General features: G+C 42.5%; 1 protein-coding gene across 2 annotated transcripts in view; it reads left to right on the top strand.

The window, feature by feature from the left end:
- cntn2 (contactin 2) overlaps positions 1 to 18,725 on the top strand; it is a 224,344-nt gene that overhangs the window by 80,770 nt on the left and 124,849 nt on the right. For both annotated transcript variants that reach the window (XM_060845329.1, XM_060845328.1), the window contains exon 2: positions 1,654 to 1,804. In XM_060845329.1, the coding sequence (XP_060701312.1) occupies positions 1,738 to 1,804 (67 nt within the window). In that variant the 5' untranslated portion in view covers positions 1,654 to 1,737. The remainder of the gene's footprint in view (positions 1 to 1,653; positions 1,805 to 18,725) is intronic.

Below are 18,725 nucleotides of genomic sequence, written 5' to 3'. Positions count from 1 at the left end.
GGCTAGGTGGATTGGCCACACTAAATTGCCCTTTAGGGTCAAGGCTTGTGAAAGCTAGGTGGATTAACGATGGGAAATGCATGGTTTGGGGATGGGGTAGGTCTGGGTAGGTTGCACTTCGGAAGGTCAATGATGGGCTGAATGGCCTATTCCTGCACTGTCGGGACTCTATGATTTTATAACCTCTGCAGCCCACATGTACACTTAAATAAGGGAATCCAGAAGTTGCTACCAGTAATTCTCCATTGAACCCAGTTGAAGTCCCTCTCATATAGCTTGTAATTGAGTAGAAGTTACTGCACTGATGAAAATTTGTCCTTATAATATTAACCTATTTGCATTGTGGGGCTTGGTTAGCTTAGTTGGCTGGACAGCTGCAATGCAGTGTACTGCCACTGACCTGCGTTCAATTCCCATACCAGCTAAGGTTACTCTGAAGGTCTCACCTCACCTGAGACAGGAGACTATCAGGTTAACTCACCAACAATCATCTTTAATGGGAGTTTGGCACCTTTAGGTAATATTCATTGGAACACCCTTGTAACATATTATCCATTGCTGGATGGGCTGTATCTGTGTCTTAAACAGTACATAATACTCTAATTATTCAGGTGACAACACACTGGCACGGGAAGAAAATAGATTTATGTTTATGAAATTTCTTCATCATAATGGGGCGGCACGGTGGCACAGTGGTTAGCATTGCTGCCTCACAGCGCCTGAGACCCGGGTTCAATTTCAGACTCAGGCGACTGACTGTGTGGAGTTTGCACGTTCTCCCCGTGTCTGTGTGGGTTTCCTCCGGGTGTTCCGGTTTCCTCCCACAGTCACAAAGATGTGTGGGTCAGGTGAATTGGCCATGCTAAATTGCCCGTAGTGTTAGGTAAGGGGTAAATGTAGCGGTATGGGTGGGTTGCGGGTCGGTGTGGACTTGTTGGGCCGAAGGGCCTGTTTCCACACTGTAAGTAATCTAATCTAATAATAAAAAAGTTTCTAATACATTTTTTCAATGACCTCTGTACAGAATATTTCTGCTTCTACCTTCTTTACATTGTGCACATCCCAATCATTTGTTTTGTTGTTTGTAAAATTTATTTGAAAGTGAAGAACGATTTGTGAAATTTCCCTCCTGATTTGCTGTCTGTGAGAATTATTCAAGGTGATTGGCTGCTTATCTTGCTTGATGTTGTCAATGCTGCTGGATGCCTCGAGATCACAGCTTGCTGCCAAATTTAAGCTGATGTTGGAAAATTGGAATCTTTGTGGGCAGCCTTTTGATAAGGTCAGTGGCAAGTATTATCACTTGCTGACCGCAAAACCTCTGGGAATATATTGTATTTTCCCAGCCACCTCCACATGATGTAGTGCTCTCTACACTAAGAGGAGCTTTTTCAAAATTACAAGGGAAAGTATAAAGTTTCATTAGGTTTACTTTTTGTCAGTGGTACAGCTGACAGGTCATGTCTCTGAAACTTCCTTCTTTCTTCACAGATCCTACCAGACTTGCTGAGTATTTCCAGCATTCTGATGTTTTGAATTCAAATTTCCAGCATACGCAGTAATCTTGTTTATGAATGAAAAAGGAGTTGCCTTGACTTTGAAATCTGCAGAGCATAATCTTCTCCATGTGAATCGCTGGGATCTGTTTTGCAGGTGAGAACCAACACTCGAAGGAAATTAGCAGCACGTGCGGAGTAAGGGACTCTCTCACGGTTCTTTCCCACTGGCTCATTGTGCATGATCTTCAGGATGAGATTATCAGTCAGTGCCGTCTTTGTGCTCTCAGTCATAAGCTGGCAAACAGGTAAGCTCCACTGTCTGTTACTTATGATCAGGGTCTCCCTTGTGTGCAGTTCATGACAAATGCTGCTGAGAATGGGAATGTTTTTGAGTTCTTGCATGACCTGGAACACAGGAACACAGCATGAGAAGGCCAATCAGTCCCTCAAGCTTATCCCACCATTCAGTTCGATCATATGAACTAGAAGCAGGAATAGGCAATTCAGCCCCTCGAGCCTGCTCTGTCACTCAATATGATGTTATCTCAGCCTCAATTTAACTTTCCTTCCCACTCTCCATAACCCTTTAACCCATTGCCAATTAAAAATCTGTCTATCTCCTTCTTAAATTTACTGTGTCCCAGTGTACACCACACTTTGCAGTAGTGAATTCCACAGATTCACGAGCCTTTGAGAGAAGTAATTCCTCCTCATCTGTTTTAAATCTGCCAACCCTTAGCCTAAAACTATGGCCTCTTGTTCTGGATTGCCTGATGTGAGGAAACATCCTTTCTACTTTGTCAATCCCCTTGAGCAGCTTGTATACCTCAATCCTCTCATTCATGTAGACTTCAGAGAATAACTGCTTAACCTGCTCAAGTTCACCTCATAAGACAAACCTCTCATCTCTGGAATCAATCTGGTGAAGCTCCTCTGAACTGTCTCCAATGCCACTGCATTCCTCAAGTAAGGAAGTGCACACAATACTCCAGGTTTGGTCACGTTAATGTTTTGTACATTTATAGCAACACTTCACTACTTTTATATTCTGTTCCTTTAACAATAAATGTCAACATTTTATTTGCCTTCATTATTACCTGCTGTTCCTGCATTGTAGTTTCCTGTGATTGATGCACAAGGACACAGAATCATGGCTAATATGTACCTCAGCTCCATTTACAACATTTCCCTTACCTTACAATCCAATCTCTCTGGACTTTGCTCACTTGGCCCAAGTGTTTTGCTGCAAATTGAGTACTCTAAATGTTGCAATTTTTCACAATAAAACTATTAGTATGTTTAAGCAGTTTACATTCTGTAAATTCCAAGTTGAAATTTTGACAAAACGTGGTGCTGGAAAAAGCACAGCAGGTCGGGTGGTATCAGAGGAGCAGGAGAGTCAATGTTTCAGGCACATCCCATCTTCAGGACTAGTTTTGGCTCCAACTGGTTTGTTGTTGGAATGGTATTTCCAAACACATTCATTTCGCTAATCTATTAAAGAACACAACTTGTACCTGTCCAGCACCTTCTGTGATGTAAGAATGTCTGAAGTGTTTTGGAACCAAGGGAGCACTTTCATAGCATGGTCACTCTGTAGGCGAGAAACATAACAAACAGTGCCTGCACAGCAAGATTCCACATACATAATGTGATGATGACTGTTTCAGTGATGTTGGTTGAGGGATGAATACTGCTCGGAACACCAGAGGGAACTCCCCAGCTCTACAGTGAAATACAGCCATGGAACCTTTTGTATGCACTTGAGAGCGAGGTTGGGGCGTTGTTTTCAAACCCTACCTTGTAAAGTGGTTGCACCATCCTTCTGTAAAAGCTCTGGGTCGCCAGCCTGGATTTTGTTGCTCAACTTTCAACAGAAACTCCCCATCTCTTTCTGAGTCAGGTCAAAAGGACAACAACTTACCTGGATTTATTCTAAGCCATTTCCACCCTTCCACATTTGCAAACTTCTAACATTTAACTGCACATTTAAAAAAAAAATTCATGGTTATTATTTCAGCTGCCCTCATTATTCTTGCATCATTGCCTTTGTTTCCAAAAAAAATTTTTCATAATTTAAGTTCAATTTAAAATTTGCTAAATCAACTGACTACAAATTCCAATTTGGAAGTGCTGAACTCAGTATTATTCTTTACTTTCATACAAAACTTACTGTCTTCCACTTCTTTATCTTTTAACTACAGAGTATTTGGATCTTGCATTCAACAATTATTGTCTAAATGCTCTTTCATCATTGTAGAATTTCCCAACAATTACTTTTGTTTAATTCACTAATATGTTTTTCAAGATTAAAGTTCAAGGCTTTGCTGTTTTTATTAAGTGACTGTGCAACATTACAAATGTCAACTTGTTCCCAAACAACTCTCTCTTGTGTTTTTTTAAACCATTGATGAGATATAGGTCTAAGCATACTGTCCATCCTTAATTGCTCTGGAGAAGGTGATGATGGGCTTCATTCCTAAACTACTGCACCCCACAATGGAGGGACATGCACAATGCTGTTAAGGAGGGAATTCCAGGATTTTGACCCAGTGACTCAAAAGGAACAGAGATATATTTACAACTCCGGATATTGAGTTACTTAGAGGAGAAGTTGGAGCTGGTGGTCATAGTGATTGTAATATGAGGTCAGCCAGGTGGACCTCTGTAGTGATTGGAACTAGGTGGATCTTATTGACTGTGAGATCCTTAATTGAGGCTGTTAACCCAGGGCAATCAGGGAGCCCTGGCTGACAGCTAAAAACATGTAAGTAAAGGGTGACTAGATGATGGGATACAGGCCTCTGTGAATATTCCACAGTATGTGTTTCCTGACTAGGGCTGTTAATCTGGTCCAGTCAGGGAGTCCTGACTGACAGATATAAACAAAAATGTCAGGGATTCAGTTCACTCTGAGAGCTGGCTCTGAGGGAGCTGGATCAGTGTCAAGGACTCTCCGCATGTTAATAAAGGGTGACTTGGTGACAGGATACTGGCCTCCATGAAATTATTTCAGTGATATTTCCATGTCTTTGCTGCCCTTGACCTTGTAGATGATAGGGGTCATGGGGTTGGAAGGTGTTGTCTAAGGATCCTTATACAGCACTGTTCAGATCATAATAGCTTGTTCTGTTCATTACATTCTCCATATCTCACCTCTGATGCTTTTGCTAAGGATTTTTGTTTTGAGTTTGCACTAATGGCTGAGGAAGGCCATTCTGCCCAATGAAATTCATCCAGCCAGAATGACCATCGTAGAATCTCACTGATTCTAGTGTCCACCTGAACACTTCATCTAGAGATGGAAGAAGGATAAAAAGATTTAGATTTCTTGAGCAACTTTAATGATTTCAAGATGCCCTCAAGCACTCTCCACCCATGGAAGTGCTCACTTCTAGAATGAAGGATATGCCATATATGGATCATAAATTCCTGAAAGCAATTGCAACAACAACAATTTACATAGCACCTTAAATGCAAGGAAATGTCTAGAGGCACTTCCACCAGCAGGTTATAAATGAAATATATGACACTTAGTCACAGAACAAAATATTAGGTCAGCTGACCAAGAGCATGGTAAAAGAGTTAAGTCGTAAAAGGTGTACTAAAATAGTATCAGGAGATCGAGAGGGGGAGGATTTTAGGGAGAGAGTGGCAATCGAGAAGCAGTCATCAGCAGTGGAATAATTAACACAGAGATTTACAAGGGGCCAGAATTAGAGAAGTGCAGGTGTCTCAAGGGGGTGTGGGGCTGGAGGAGTTACAGGGATAGGGAGGAGCAAATCTATGGAAAGATTAGAAAACAAGGATTAGAATTTTAGAATAAAAATCTTGCTTGACTGGGAGCCAGTATAGGTCAATGAGCACAGGAGTGTAAGGGGAATGAGAATTGCTCCAAGTGAAGAGATGGGCAGCAGGATTTGAGATGATCACATGCTTACCCATGGGTCAGCTGAAAGTGCGCTTGGTAACGTAGGCCCAGACATCGCTACATTGGCCCTGATTTCTGAGTTTGACACAGGGTGTGCTCATTACTGAGTCGTCTGCCTATCCATATTAAAGACGATAAGAGGACACTCCAAATCTAAAAAGTCTTTGGTCTAGGTGTGAAGATGTGCTTATCCTGGCCAAGACTTTGCTTAGCTGAGCAAGGTCCAGCCAGCCTGTGCTACTGTTAACCTCCTTTATAAAGGGACCAAAGGGCACCAAAACATCAAGTTATTTTCTGCTGGCACTTGTTTCTCCCATAATGGCCTGGGTTCATTGTATTCACACACTGCACCCAACAAGAGTAGGTACCTATGGAGATGCTAAAGTAGTTGATGGCTGGTGGTAATATTGTTGGACTGTTAATCCAGAGCCCCAAGTAATGTTAGAATCATGGAGATGTACAGCACAGAAGCAGACTCTTCAGTCCAACCTGTCTGTGCCGACCTGATATTCTACATTGATCTCGTCCCATTTACCAGCATTTGACCCATATCCCTCTAAACCCTTCCTATTCATATTCCAACCCAGATGGCTTTTAAATGTTGTAACTCTGGGACCTCAGTTTTGAATCCCACCATCACAGGTGGTGGATTTTGAATTCAATGTATATTAAAAGTCTAATGGTGACCATGAATCCATTGTTGATTGTTAGAAATACCCATCTTCTTAACTAATGTCCTCTAGGGAACGAATCTGCCATCCTTGTCTGGTGTGGTCTACATGTAACTCCAGACCCGAAGCAATGTGGTTGACTCTCAGTTACATTCTGGGAAATTAGAGATAGGTGATAAATGATGGCCATCTTATGCATGAATGTTAGAAAATAGGGAGACTTCACCTGACCCAGATATAAAGCAGAAGTGGGAGGAAAGGTCAGGAAGAAGGTTCCCAGGTAACTGATCCCAGCAGTGGTTAAGGTAATGTGATGGTTGTCTGAGCAAATCAGCTGTTAACCAAACTAAACCAAACTAACCAAGCTTACCCTCTGGAATGGGATTGCTCTCCAGAATTGTTTCACTACTCTGTTGTTTTCCCAGTCAGTGTTTCGATGAATGCTTCTCCCCATGATTAACACTCTAGCCTTTTCATGGCACCTTAATCTTTTAAAAAATCAGCTTCTGAAGCATTCTGTACACTCTCCAGCAGATCTTCTTTGCAACAACCCTTAATTATCATCTTTACTCTCCTTGACCTCAATCTACGTTGTCATAATTACATCAGCCAAGACATTTATATTTATTTTTAGTTGCTCACTTGTTTTGTGTTTCTGTAATTTCTGTAAACTCAATGGCCTGTTATTTTAATCTCTTAATCCTTGGCCTAATTTAACCAAGGCTCTTTAATTCCAATTGCACCTAAACGCAGTGTTCCAAATCCACATTAATGTTCCATATGTTAAGGACATTACTCGCCTCTTTTCTTACATTCCATTATTATTCATTTTCTCTTTATGGGATCTTAATCTTCTCTCCCTGCGCAAATGAATTTTTTCTTGAATTCTCTCTTAACATCACAGACCATCTTCCACACTCACTGAATCAAGGATGAAATTTGGAACTGGTTGGGCCATATTCTTGCGGTAGATTAGTCTAGCTGTTCCTGGTCAGTTTGTTCTCCTCCAGCAACTGGCTTTAGCTCTGAAACAACAAGATTTATCTTTAACCCAGCACCTTTTCACAGATCCTCCTGTCTAACCGTGATGTCTTTTGCAAAGACACATAAACTTCTACCCAACCACAAAACTGTTTCTGTCTTCTCAAGCAAGATTCTGAGAACTACTTCCAAGCATTTGTGCCACTTCAGTTTGTAATCAAAATCTCTTCATGACTTCACCATCTCGGGATGTGTATCATCTCCTCCCGTGGTTCAACCTGCTAAGATCTTTCCAGTGGTTCAACCTGCTAAGATCTTTGAGCTCATTAACCTTTAGCCTCTTGCACATCTTCAGTTTTCATCACTCATCACTCCACCATTAGTTTTTGTGCCTTCAACTGCCTAGGGAAAAAGCTGTGTAATTCTCTCTATCTCTATGTCTCTTTTAAGATACTTATGGAGTCATAGAGTCATACAACTCAGAAACACGGCCCTTGGTCCACCTAATCCATGCTGATCATAATCCAAATTAAACTAGTCCCATCTCCCTGCTCCTGGCCCATATCCCTCCAACTCTTTTCTATTCATATACTTATCCAAATATCTTTTAAATGTTGCAATTGTACCCACATCCATCACTTCCTCAGGAAGTTCATTCCACAGACAAACCACGATATATGTAAAAAAATTACCCCTATGTCTTTTTAAAATCTTTCTCCTCTCACCTTAAACGTATGCACCCTAATTTTGAAATCCCCCACCAAAGGAAAAGGACACCTTATCTATACCCCTCATGATTTTCTAAACCTCTTTGTAACTTTCTACACTCCAGTGAAAAAAGTCCCAACCTATCCAGTGTCTCCTTATAACTCAAACTGCTTCTGCTGAACCGTCTCCAGCTTAATAATATCCTTCCTATAACAGGGAGACCTCACCAACATCCTGTTCAATCTCAACATGACAACGCAATTCCTGCATTCACAGGTCTGAGCAATGAAATGAAGTGTGCTAAATGCCTTCTAGACTAACCACCTGGTCTACATGTGACGCAAACATCAAAGAATTATGTACCAGAACCCCTAAGTGCTCACTTCACATGTGAGAGGTATTGGGTGGCCCAGTGGTTAGCACTGCTGCATCACAGCGCCAGGGATCTGGGTTCAATTCGAGCCTGGGGGTGACTGTCTGTGTGGATGTTGCACATTCTCCCTGTGTCTGTGTGGGTTTCCTCCAGGTGCTCCAGTTTTATCCCATAATCCAAAGATGTACAGGTTAGGATGGACTGGCCATGCTAAATTGTCTATAGTGTCCAGGGATATGTAGGTTAGGTGGATTAGCCATGCCAAATGCAGGGTTACATGGTACAGTGGTGAGTCTGGATGGGTTAACCTTCAGATAGTCAGTGCGGACTTGTTGGGCCAAATGGCCTGTTTCCACACTGTAGGGATTCCATTCTGTTCTAAACTCCTTCTGCCTTCCTTCAGCTCATTGACCCTCCTGACCAAGATCTTTTTGTCATCTTAGATAACCTTCTTTACTGTCCACTGCACCACTGCCCACTATTTTGGTGTCATCAGCAAACTTACTAACCAAGCTTTCTTTATTCTCATCTAAATAGTTTATATAAATGACAAACAAAAGTTCTTACTTTTTAAAGCCTATCACTTTAACACTCTTTTTATATATTCTTACTTGACTCTGTGCCATTTTTTTTGTCTGATTACAATCCTGTGTAGCACCTTGGGTTGCTCATCTCTATCAGAGGCGCTATATAAATAGCTGGCATCCAGTAGCCAAGCCATCGATGCTGCTTTCGGCTCCCCCATGGTTGTGAAATTATCTGTTTCTGTGGGCAGAACAGAAAAGCAACATTTTTTGAAAGGTGACAGACTGGTTAATATTGCTATTCAGAAGGATGTCGGGGGTTCACCAACAGTGAATCACAAAATGTATTGTGCAACTAAAGCAAGTAATTAGGATGGCCATTGGTAAGTTAACAGTTTACTGCGAGGGGCCTGGAGTATCTGAAAGGGGAAATCCAGCTGCAAATTTAAAGGCGTTGCATTAAACACATCGTCAATAGTATCAAAACACCATAAAAGCACAGCAGGACAGTCAACATTTCAGGCATAAGCCCTTCATCAGGAATGTGGGAGGGCCCAAGGGGACTGAGAGAGAAATGGGAGGGGAGTGGAACCGCGGGAAAGGGAGCTGGGAAGGCGACAGGTAGAAATTCTCCATCTTCAATAGTACGTCCACTTCTGGTTCGGCTGATGAAGGATATTCCTGCCTTGGATGTGATGCATCAAGGACTGACCAGATCGATCCTGAAGGTTAGAAAATTGTTATATGAGAAGTGATTGAGTAGAAAAGGCTGATATTCTCTGGAGTTCAGAAGAATGAAATGAAATTTCTTTGAAACAATCACCTTACTTAGAGGGATTGACAGGTTGGATGCTATAAGGCTTTTTCTCCTGCCTGGAGACTATAACTTGGAGGGGGGGGGGGTGGGGAGCGGAGGGAAATAGGCCTATGATCAACAGCAAGCCCTGTTGAACTGAACTAAGGATTAGATTACTAACAGTATGGAAACAGGCCCTTTGGCCCAACAAGTCCACACCGACCCACCAAAGCGCAACCCACCCATACTCCATTTAGCATGGCCAATTCACCTAACCTGCACATCTTTGGACTGTGGGAGGAAACCGGAACACCCGGAGGAAACCCACACAGACACGGGGAGAATGTGCAAACTCCACACAGTCAGTCGCCTGAGTCGAGAACTGAACCCGGGTTTCTGGCGCTGTGAGGCAGCAGTGCTAACCACTGTGCCACCGTGTCGCCCACAAAAGCCTTCTCTTAGCGATTTCAGAATCTTTGATATTCTTCACATCAATGCATCAATGAACTATGAATAGATATTTGCACACTAAGGAAAATAAAAGATATAGATATTTTCTCAGCAACCTGTTCATGGATGTTATGACACACTTCTGGGCAGGTAAGACCTGAACCTAGAACCCTTGGCTCAGAAATAGGGACACTTCCCTTGTACCACAAGAGCACTAAATCAAGGTTATAGGGATAAGTTTGGAAAGGGGAATTGAGGTGCTGATGCAGCAACTGCACAGTCAATTGTAGTTATGATTAAGAGCAGTTAATATGAATTGGGAAATGGTCAGGGAACAAGCCTCCATGTCTCCCTGCCCCTGGGTGGGTAGTGTTTGTTCATTTCATGACTTGATTTACTTTTAACAAAAAATAAAATCTCAGCTGGGATGAGGGCTCCTGTGGGGGTAATGTCCCTTCTCTGATCCAGGAGGCCTGAGTTCAAGTCCTACCTGCTCCAGAGGTGTGTCATAATATCCCTGAACAGGTTGATTCGAAAGAATAGAAACCAAAAGAGACAAAAATAGAAATTGCTGGAAGAGCTCAGCAGGTCTGGCAGCATCTGTGGAGAGAAAGCAGAGTTAACGTTTCGGGTTGAGTAAGTCTTCCTCGGAACCCAACCTGAAATGGTAACTCTGATTTCTCTCCATGGATGCTGCCAGGAAAAAAGGTTAAATGAAGGAAAATGTCACCATTGTAGGGCCCTCTTGTGGTGCAATGGTAGTATCCATACCCCTGGACTAGGAGGCCTGGACTCAATTCCCACCTGTTCCAGAGGTGTACCATAGGATCTCTGAGGAATGAATTAGATTAAGATATCTGGTCAGCATGGACGAGTTGGGTTAGAGTGGTGCTGGAAAAGCACAGCTGGTCAGGCAGCATCCGAGGAGCATGAAAAGTGGGATGAAGGACTTTTGCCTGAAACATCGACTTACCTGCTCCTCAGATGCTGCCTGACGTGATGTGCTTTTCCAGCACCACTCTAATCTAGACTCTGATCTCCAGCATCTGCAGTCCTCATTTTCGCCCACGGACGAGTTGGACCGAAGGGTCTGCTTCCATGCTGTAATTCTATATGTCTCTATAACAGGTTGATAAGAAAATACCTCGAGTTGGGATAGGGGACCTGGCCTATGGAAGGGGAAAAGTATTCTCATAATGGGATTGTGAAAAGCTTGTGTGGAAGACAGAATAGTTTGTGTTCCTTCCTTGTTCAGATGGACATTTACCAGATTAATAAAGGTAGAAGATCAGCCTTGATCTTACTGAATGGTGGAGCAGTTTCTGGGAACTATGTGAATCTTCCTATTTCTGCCAGTCAGGCTGGCAGATACATTTCCTACAAGTGGTGTCTAAGGCGTGCTGCATTTGATCGCAACCATATTCAGGTGATATCCAATTTCTAGACCATTACCTCCAATTGTCAGGCTCGTACCTATTGCATTTACCATCACAAGATAGAATTACATTGCACAGGCTACCCAATTCCATCTCAGTGCCTCCACGGTACCTTCTTCTCTACATTTAGGTTCTCCTTTAAACACATCTCAGCCTTTCACCTCATCTACTGTCTAATGGTGAATTGCACATTCAAAACACTAAGTTTCTCTCAAATTCCCTGCTGGATTAATTAGTGACTGGTTATATTTATCCTGTTAGTATTGAATTCCCCACAAGGGAAACATCTTCTCCACATTTACACCATTAAACTCTTCCATGATTTTAAAATCCTTTCTCACCCTCTCTGTCTTCTCTCTGTTCTAGAGAACCAATCTCTAGCTGTCCTATCTTTTCTGACAGTTCAACAGCACTGCAGTTATGTTACTGCACTAATAATAGCAACATGGACTAATGATTTGGAGAGATGAAATCAAATCACACAATGCCGGCTGGGGAATTTAAATACAATTAATTAAATAACTATGCAGTATAAAGCCAGTCTTTGTAATGGTGACCATGAAACTGGTGGCTCATTGTAAAAATTATTGGGTTTAATTCCTTCAGAAAGAAAATCGTCCATCTTTACCCAGTGATATGTGTCTCCAGACCCACAGCAAGATGTTTGGCTCTGAGCTGCCCTCTGGAATGGTCTAGTTCCAGAAGACTGCACACCATCACCTTCCTAAGGGCAACGAACCTTGGAGCATGGACAAAAACTCTCTGGTTCAACCAGTCCACGCCGACCGTGTTCCCAAACTAAACTAGCACTTGGCCCATATCCCTCCAAATGTTTCTTATTCATGAACTTATCCAAATATCTTTTAAACGTTGTAACTGTACCTGCATCTACCATCTTCTCTTGCAGTTCATTCCACACACAAACCGCTCTGTGTAATAAAAAGGTAGCTCCTCGTGTCCTTTTTAAATCTTTCTCCTCTCACCGTACTGCCCCCTGCTTGTGAAATCCTCCACCCTGGGGAAAAGGCACTCATCATTCACCTTCTCTATGCCCCTCATGATGGTATAACTCTTAGTAAGGTCACCCTTCAACCTCCTAATGCTTTGTCTGACATTTGGAAGGTCCCAGTCTATTTTTATATCTCCAACCCTTCTTTCCCAGCAACATGCCAGTAAACCTTTCCTGAAACCTCTCCAGTTTAATAATGTCCTTTCTATGACATGGTGACCAGAACTGTACACAATCCTCCAGAAGAAGAGGCCTCACCCGTGTCCTGTACAGGCTCAACAAGACATCCTGCCTCCCATACTCAAAGGGTCTGAGCAATGAAGACAAGTTTGCTAAACACCTTAACCACCCTGTCTACCTGTTGCGCAAATTTCACAGAATTATGTACCTGGACCCTTCCGTCTCTCTGTTCTACAACAGAAAGATGAGCAATTAGTGCTGGTCTAGCCAGTATTACACAAAGGAAGCATTTACTACTGAAGCTTAGATTTAGTTAGGAGAGGTGGTGGTGACGCTGATGGGATAGTAGCAATGTCACAGAGCTAGTCATCGAATAGGCCCAGACTAGCGCTCACGTAGCGCAAGTTCAAATCCCATTGTGATATCTATTGGGTCTGGCAGCATGTATGGAGAGAAAATAGAGCTGAAAATGTGTTGCTGGAAAAGCGAAGCAGGTCAGGCAGCATCCAAGGAGCAGGAGAATCGACGTTTCGGGCATGAGCCATTCATCCGGAATGAGGAGAGTGTGCCAAGCAGTCTGAGATACAAGGTAGGGAGGAGGGACCTGGGGAAGGTGTGTTGGAAATGTGATAGATGGAAGGAGGTTAAGGTGAGGGTGATAGGCCGGAGTGGGGTGGGGGCGGAGAGGTCAGGAAACTGAAGAGAAAATAGAGTTAACATTTCAAATCCATTGACTCTTTTCTCTCTGGATCATTAGCCCAGGTTTCCACTATTCGTGCATTTCAGGAGAAGAGTCACTGGACTTGGAATGTTAACTCTGCTTTTTTCTCCACAGATGCTGCCAGACCTGCAGAGTTTCTCCAGCAATTTCTGTTTTTGTTTCTGTTTCAGATCTTCTGCATCTGCAGTTCTGTTTTATTTTATGATATCTAGTGGAATTAAAATACAATTGATGGTAAATCTGGAATATATAGTTAGTATGAGTAATGCTGCCATGAACTATTGTCAATTGGAGTTAAAGTCCATCCGACTCACTGATGTCCTGAAGGGAAAGGAACTTTGAGTCACTACTTGCTCCAGACCCGGTGCCCTCAGAAATGGCCTATTCCTGATCCTAATCTATATGTTTAGATTGGATTAGATTACTTACAGTGTGGAAACAGGCCCTTCAGCCCAACAAGTCCACACCAACCCTCCAAAGAGCAACCCATCCAGACCCATACCCCTATATTTACCCCTTTACCTAACACAACGGGCAATTTAGCCAGGCCAATTCACCTAGCTTGCACATTTTTGGACTGTGGGAGGAAACCAGAGCACCCGGAGGAAACCCACGCAGGCACGGGGAGAATGTGCAAACTCCACATACACAGTTGCCTGAGGCAGGAATTGAACTCGGGTCTCTGGCACTGTGTCTATCTGCAATTATTTTTACTCGTAGAGTCATAGAGATGTACAGCATGGAAACTGACCCTTCTAGATTAGAGTGGTGCTGGAAAAGCACAGCAGTTCAGGCAGTATTCGAGGAGCAGGAAAATCAACGTTTCAGGCAAAAGCCCTTCTTTTCCTGATGAAGGGCTTTTGCCCGAAACGTCAATTTTCCTGCTCCTCGGATGCTGCCTGAACTGCTGTGCTTTTCCAGCACCACTCTAATCTAGAATCTGGTTTCCAGCATCTGCAGTCCTTGTTTTTACCAAACAGACCCTTCTGTCCAACTTGTCCATTGCTAACCAGATATATCCGAAATTAATCTCGTCCCATTTGTCAGCATTTGACCCATATCCCTATAAACCTTTGTGCTGTGTTTGGAACCAGATTGATCACACTGACTATGAAGTTGTTGAGTGGAGTTATTAACCTGGACTACCATTGATGGAGATCTACATTTCCTTGTTTGAGTGTGTTTGAGTAAGTTAACTTCCGCAGTTTTGAATTTTGGCTGAAGCAATTAGATCTGCAATACAGGGGAAGCTTGATTATCCAAATACCAATTATCTGAAAATCGGATTATCCAAAAGAGATCTCGAGGTCCCGACAGAAACATTACATCAAAGACGTGTGTCCAACACTGATTGCATCTTTTGTTTACACAGATTAAAAGTGCTGCCGAGAATAGTCCTGGACTGACTGACCTCCCGCCCTCTCTCTCTCTCTTCCCACACTCTCCCTGGAGTTCTACACAGGTGTGAACCCAAAATCCCCCTTCCCAGATAATCTCTTTAGCATTGTCCTGTACAGGGCAGAGGTTGAACAAAAGTTACAGTAAAAGGGTGTGTGTGTGTGTGTGTGTGTGTGTGTGTTATTTGGAGACTCACCCCCCTAAAAGGCAGTAGCAGCAGCAGCAGCAGCAGTCTTGTTGTTAGTGTCCAGTCCAGCTGCCCTGGAGAGGGGGCCGAAGGGGATGGGGGTGATGGTGGGAGGGGGTGGCATTGGACGGGGTTTGTGGGCAGGCGGGGGAGCGGGCGGAGGGGCGGTGTTGGGGGCAGGTGGGGGATGGTTTTGGACAGGCTTTGGGGGCGGGCAGTGGGGGGCGGAGTTGAACGGGCTTGGGGCGGGCGGGGGGGTTTGTGGGCTGGTGAGGGGCGTTGTTAGGGACGGGCGAGGGTTCGTGCACGCTGTGCTGCTGCTAGTCTCCTGAACGGGGAGCAGACTTAATAGAAAACTCCAAGCCCTGAAGGAAAGGCACTGAATTGATTAACTGAATAATCAATTATCCGAAGGAAATAGTGCCCACCCATCTTGTCCAGATAATCGAGGTTCCTCTGTAATTGGCACACAGCCAGATTAGATAATATTGAATTAGGGTCTTTAGTGTTGAAGATTTCAGTCAGCACCTTAAGTAAAAACAGGGAACACTGAAGATACTCAGCAAGTCTGGCAGCATCTGTAGAGAAAAAAAAGAGTTAACATTTTGAGTCTGGTGTGATTGTTTTTCAGAACTGGGTAAATTATATTTGCCTCAAGATTTTGACTCAGTTCTTTCTTCACTGATTCTGTCAGACTGCTGGGGAATTCCAGCATTTTCCATTTTCTTTCAGGTTTTTATTTCAATTTCCAGCATCCACTGCATTTTCATTTTTAACGCAATCACCTACTGCTTCCTCACTGAGAAACTCTATTTAAAATGCTCCTCACAAATGATTATTTAAAAGTGAATCAAATAAAGTTTTCAACATGCAAGAAGGTTGTAAACTCAGTTGATAATCATTGAGTTTGTCCTCACTTGACACCCCAATTTCATGATCACAATGGCCTGGAATGCATCGATGTCTTGTTGAACAAGAACATGACTCAGATATCGTAATGGAAAGATCTATCGTTGGAATTTCTGAAAGCAATGATCTTGTACAGACTGAAATGACAGTTACCATTATCCCAGAGGACCATAGGCTGATTTCTCATTACAAAGTGAGAGACAGAGAAACAACTGGTGTTGAATTTAATCTGAGGGTCATCGTCCCTCAGATGGAGGGTGAGTTTGAGAGGCATTCATGGTGCCGTCAGCCAGAAAGGGTAGCAATCCATGTTATTGGCATCCCTGTAGATCGTAAACCAACCCACCAGACAATTAAGCTAACGAACCCCCTACTACATACTTCCTTCTGTCTTGTCAAAGGGGGAACTGTAGCAAGATAAAGTTCATAAGCTAACAAATTAGTCTTTTGTAAAATGTAGGACATGAATATACTGAACACAGTTTGAGACGCAATCAATTCCCTGCTGTTAGTACCATAAAACATAATGAGATACACAGATCTGCCTCTCTTAAGAGTTGATCTCATTTACAAATGAGTTTCACTCCCTATCACACTCTCGTCCATCTTTCTTTCTTTCTCTGTCTCTTTTTGTCCCACTGGCTTTCTTTCTCCCATCGCTCCAACTCTGTTATGTTCTCGCTCCCTCTCTCTTTTTTGCTCTGTCTCATTCATGTCTGAAACCTTAAAGACTAGGGAAGAAGGAAAACGACTCCTCTTTCCATTCTAGCATTTCCTGATGGTTTTATCAGTTCTCACAGGGCGATTTAATTGAAACGTTTTGGATTTTGATAAGAATTTTAAAAATTTATGGGTATCAGAACAAAAGCAGCATTTCATCCCTCCCCTCATTTCAAGGTACACGTTGTTTGATAATAAGAACAATCTTCTTAAATGAAAATCTCTTTGTCTTGGTACAGGAGCTATAACAATGACATTAGTGTTTAGTTAAACCTCCTGCTGTGTATACTGAATGGAAACAAGTCTTGCATTAAAGGTGTATTGTAACATTGAATGAAGTTGATTAACTCTCCATTGTTTTAAAGCTGAGTTCAATGTCCAACATTTTGCTGCTGTTTTAGCTGAACACTCCAGTGAAGTTAACTCTCTGTAGTAACATAAAATGTTGAAGGCACCTTATCTCAATTGACAGAAATCACATTTCCGGGTCTTCAAGTTGCAGATTTGAGTTCTCTCTCGCCATTATGTGGTTTGGAGATTGTTCTTGTTTTGTTTTAATTCTCAAACTTCATTCATAGGATGCAGGCGCTGTCAGAAGTATGGTCCCTAAAATTAAACATTAAACCAAGACTTATTCTGATATTCCAAATAAATGTTAAGAATTCCTCAGGCATTACTTAACTAAGATATCCCAGTTTAAATTCCACTTTCAACAATTAGCAGTGAAGAATACATTAGCTGGCTGTTCATCCTGTTGCCTGGTTTGGGACATAAATATTGCATAATGGCACACTTATTAATATGTTATTAGTCACCGTTTGTTGACAATGCTTGATTGTACCTGAAGCACTTTGAGGCAGTCCAATGTGATGAATCTCTACAAAAGTACAAATTATATTATTCGATATCAGCTTGCTGTCTTGGCTTGGCTTCAAGCTCATCTGTTAGGCTTTATGCAATGAATAGCAGAGTTCTTAAATCATGGAAATTGCACACAAGGGAAAGCTATTGTCCCTCTCTAACGGTGGCTCTTCAAAAGGAGCTATTTATTCCAAATCACTCTTTTCCACACATTTTTCCTTTGATTCATCACAGACTGAAGTACTCATGTGGCAATACACAAAGGCATGATTCTCAGCTGCTCGTTTGAGGATTGCCTTAAAAGAAAACAGAGTGGGGGAGAAGCAATTGTCGAGCTCAGGTCCAAGGCAATTATCAGCACAGCTATTTATGACGGAGTGATGGAAATCAGGGATGTGCAAGAGACCAGAATTCAGGACAGGTTTACAATGAGGTTGAAGTATAGGAAAGTGGAAAGCTACTAGAACATAGAAAATAAGATAGAATTGTGATGATGATGCATCATACAGGCTATTTGTGACAGAGCTTGGAATAAGATGTCTCCTTTTTCTGGTGATTTGCAGGATGTACCTTTATGTCAAGCAAAAGCCTATAATTACTTCTCCAGCCTATAATATCCAATACCTGTAAGGGCAAAGGGAGTAGCAAAATGGAAACACCATCGCCTCCAAATTCATCTCTAGGTCAAATACCCTTCCCAAATTCGACACATATCATCTTTCCTTCATTGTCACCAGGTCAAAATCCTGGAACACCTACCACTAGGGCCTACCAAACGGTAACCTTCTCAAAAACTCTTTACTTCTCACATTGGTAAATCTCGCCAGTGATGCTGGCATCCCCAGAATGATTTTTTTAATAAAATATGACAACTTATCTTGCAGTTGTGAGTCTAAAGCTGTAAGTTCAAATCCTGCACCTGAACTTAACCTCCGAATCCAGGATGACATTACAGTGCACTACTGAGGGAGTGCTACACTGCCAGAGGTTCTATCTTTCAGTGCGATATTAAACTGAGGCTCCATCTGCCCTCTCAGATAAATGTAGCACCATGACACTAACTTCCAATGAGAGAAGGAATTTTCATGGTGTCGTGGACTATATGTGTCCCTTCATTAACATCAGTAACACACATTATCTGGTCAGTATCACATTGCTATGTGTGGGAGTTTGCTTTGATTACTGTGGTTACTCCACTATGACAGTGATTGCACCTCATAAAACAAGTACTTAACTGGCGATAAAACACATTGGAAACCCGGTGATTATGAATAACACTATAATTTCAAATCTTTCTTTCTTTATGGTGGATTTCATTCCTGGTAGTTACATGATCTCCTCTACATCGGGGAGACCAAGCGCCAACTCGCG

The sequence above is a fragment of the Hemiscyllium ocellatum genome, chromosome 26, assembly GCF_020745735.1.
Source record: "Hemiscyllium ocellatum isolate sHemOce1 chromosome 26, sHemOce1.pat.X.cur, whole genome shotgun sequence".
Lineage (NCBI taxonomy): Eukaryota > Metazoa > Chordata > Chondrichthyes > Orectolobiformes > Hemiscylliidae > Hemiscyllium > Hemiscyllium ocellatum.
This window is presented reverse-complemented; position numbering and strand designations above follow the sequence as displayed.